This window comes from Acanthisitta chloris, unplaced genomic scaffold, assembly GCF_000695815.1.
Source record: "Acanthisitta chloris isolate BGI_N310 unplaced genomic scaffold, ASM69581v1 scaffold2734, whole genome shotgun sequence".
Classification (NCBI taxonomy): Eukaryota; Metazoa; Chordata; class Aves; order Passeriformes; family Acanthisittidae; genus Acanthisitta; species Acanthisitta chloris.
Window position 1 is genome coordinate 3,671 of NW_008670774.1, and position 3,049 is coordinate 6,719.

Below are 3,049 nucleotides of genomic sequence, written 5' to 3' on the forward strand. Positions count from 1 at the left end.
GAGTGTAAATAATTGTTAAAGTATACATTATTTTTGGCTTGTAATTAGTTTCACATTTCTAAAATCAAAACTAACCCATGTACGCTGTGTGTACATATATACATACACACAAACCACAGATTTTCACATAGAGAATCATTAAGGCTGGCAAAGACTTCCAAGGTCATTGAGTCCAGCCTTGAAACTGAACACCAACATGTCAACTAAACCACAGCACTAAGTGCCAAGTCCACTCATTAATATATATGCATGTTAATATATATGCATATATAAAACCCAAGGCATCCTATTCTATATTAATATTCTTATTTTTTACTATTTCAATAAAATATTAAATAAATATGCACATGTTAAAAATACATAAGAGGTTCAGTATTTGCCTCATTTTAATCACTGTCATATATTCCTTACCTGCCTTTGGCTTTACCAGACCCACTGCAAGAATAATTTCACTAAGGCCATCAAAATAAAACAGATCTCCCCTGTCAATGAACAAACAAAAACCTCCATAAAACTTGTCACATAGTATCACATAATAACAAAGTAAATAAAGTCAGATGATATATAAATATTATCAACACTTTTTTTAAGACTATGAAGTAATCTACAGCTTCTGCTTCCAGTGAAAGCAGGTCCAGCAGAATGGACTGACAGAAGTTTGACAACAGTCATTTGAGCTGCTGGAAGCCCTTATTGTTGAGTTTCAAACTTGAAACCCAACTGCAGCATTTTGTATTTTTGGATTTTGCTAATTCATAGTCTACTCTGAATTATGCAATGCTGATTAGCATCATGAGAAAAAAATAACATTATATTGCCCCTTCCTATGAAAATATCTAAAACAAGAATTCCCCACTTCCTCCCTACTGTCTGTCATTAGGACCATGCAGTGCTGTTTTCTTTGGGGAATGTATTTAACAGACTCTGACACAATGCAAATGTATAGATAGGAGCTAATCTGAATTTTAATCTTATTAGGAAATGCAACAATATGTACAAATCAATTCTTACTAAAAATATTCTTATTATGTGGGCAAATGAAGAAGCAAACCTGCAAACTATAAACGTTATCACTACCATTTGAAAATGTAATGAAATTTTCAGTCTTATGCACCCATAAGTAAGCAAGGAAGGAAAGCTTCCATAACAACACTTCCAAATACCAATGCTTTATCACTCATGATTGTAGGAATGATTAGTCACTGTATAGCATCTCAGTACCTACTAAGACCACTTAGAAAAGTTAGGCAAACACAGTATTTTTTTCTACTATTTTAACATAAGCAAACCACTAGTATAAGTGTTCGGAAAGGGAAAGTTCCGCGCGGGGAAGCAAGCGGCCGACTCCGTGTGGGTGATACAGCAAGCTCCAACTTTATTGTCCGACAGGCTCTCTCTTACACAGTGCAGGACAGGCATATAACTATCAATCATTTATAATTGGCTAAGCTCTAGAGATAGCATTCAGGTACTCTCCCTACTTGCAGCGGCATTGGGTGCATTCCTAGCTGTTTGTCTCGAACTTGTTTGTCTCACCCTCAAGGACGACTTACCCCTGCCATCTGCCCAGCTGAGTTACTCCCTATCTATATATAAGTTACTATCTCCAGAGCCTTGCTTGTACACTGCATTCCCAGGTGCGTTCCCAGGTCTGTGTCCATGCATTCCCAGGGGACTGCGTCCTTGCTCTTTTTAGCCTTCCCCAGGTGCATACCCAGGATTATGTCCCGCCATTCTCCAACACCTAAGCAGAATAACTTTAGGATATTAGCTATGTCTAACCCTAAGCAAATGCATTTTCCGTTCTTTCATCTGCAGGTGATTTTGCAGCAATATTACCAACTCTTACAGACCCTTAAATACTTACTCAAAAGTTTTAGTAAAACCTAGAAGGAAACAGTTAAACTGAAGAGCACACCTCTGTGCTGCCAGTAAACAATCTCCACTACTGTAATCACTTAATTCTGGTATAATACCAATAGAACATCATCATGAATGTGTTTTCTACATACCCATCTTCATAGTTCCACATAAAGATGTCACTGTCGATGGTCAGCCAAGCTCTGCTGATCTCTGGAAATACTCCCATCATACAATTGCACTGCATGTCTGCAGCACTGCTGATGTAAGGATTAAATGCATTTTGGGTACAGCAAAGGCAAAATCCTCCTTGGAGCATTTAAAAAAAAGCATATTACCTAATATACAGTAGTACACAACTACATACCATAAACTTGAAAATTCTTCACACAGAAACCAGTTCTACCAACAACTCTACACAAAGGACCTTGTTACAACTTGGAGTGTCATGAAAGGAATGTGAACAACACAAAGGTTTTTTGCTAGGAGTCTGACAAGAAGGTTGGGGAAGAAGAATATGGAGGAAAGGAGTTTGTTCCTAATATTACTGTTTACAAAATCCAACACATTTTGTTTCATGAGGATACGTTCGAACTGCTCCACTAGCTCCAGGGGAAGTGGAACTCTGTGGACTGAGCTGATCTCTGGAAGATTAGGTATTGACAGCAAACCTGGCCCTTGTAAAGGGTAATCCATATCTGACATACCAGAAACAATAGGGCTGCCTGTAAGTAAGAACAAAAAAAGATCAAATGTCTTGATGCTTGTGACTTTAAACACATAAATACCGATACTCATAAGATACACGTGAACCAAGGTTTCTGTAGGAGCAGAACCATAAACAATACAGCTAAATATCAAATGAGCAAAACAGATTTGCAAACTCTTGCAACAATTCATCTGGATCCCAGCCTACTTGTTGGCCCATTTTTTCTGTGATACTCTCCAGCCCATTTTTTATTGTATGGCCAGACACGAGAACAAGCCAGGAGCATATTCCTTCACTGAGACAAGCTCAACTGTACTCCCAGTACCGAGGTAAAGTGCCCATATACATACATTGCTTTACATGATGTGTATCTATGATGCTGGTAGAGCAGTGCACATCACAACAGAAAACAGATGCTGTCTGTTCGCATCTTGACACCCCTGGATATATATTAATTGGGTCAGCTACAGCTGTACACTG

General features: G+C 38.2%; 1 protein-coding gene across 1 annotated transcript in view; it reads right to left on the bottom strand.

Annotated features, from left to right (window-relative positions):
* The window catches only part of LOC103801375 (nuclear pore complex protein Nup155-like), a gene marked incomplete at its 3' end in the record, with an annotated part of 5,663 nt that extends 3,153 nt beyond the window's left edge, over window positions 1-2,510 (bottom strand). The window contains exons 1-3 of the mRNA XM_009073789.1: window positions 2,448-2,510; window positions 2,013-2,109; window positions 412-482 (exon numbers count right to left, since the gene is read on the bottom strand). Coding sequence (XP_009072037.1) covers window positions 412-482; window positions 2,013-2,107 — 166 coding nt within the window. The remainder of the gene's footprint in view (window positions 1-411; window positions 483-2,012; window positions 2,110-2,447) is intronic.
* Window positions 2,511-3,049: the final 539 nt, after the last annotated feature.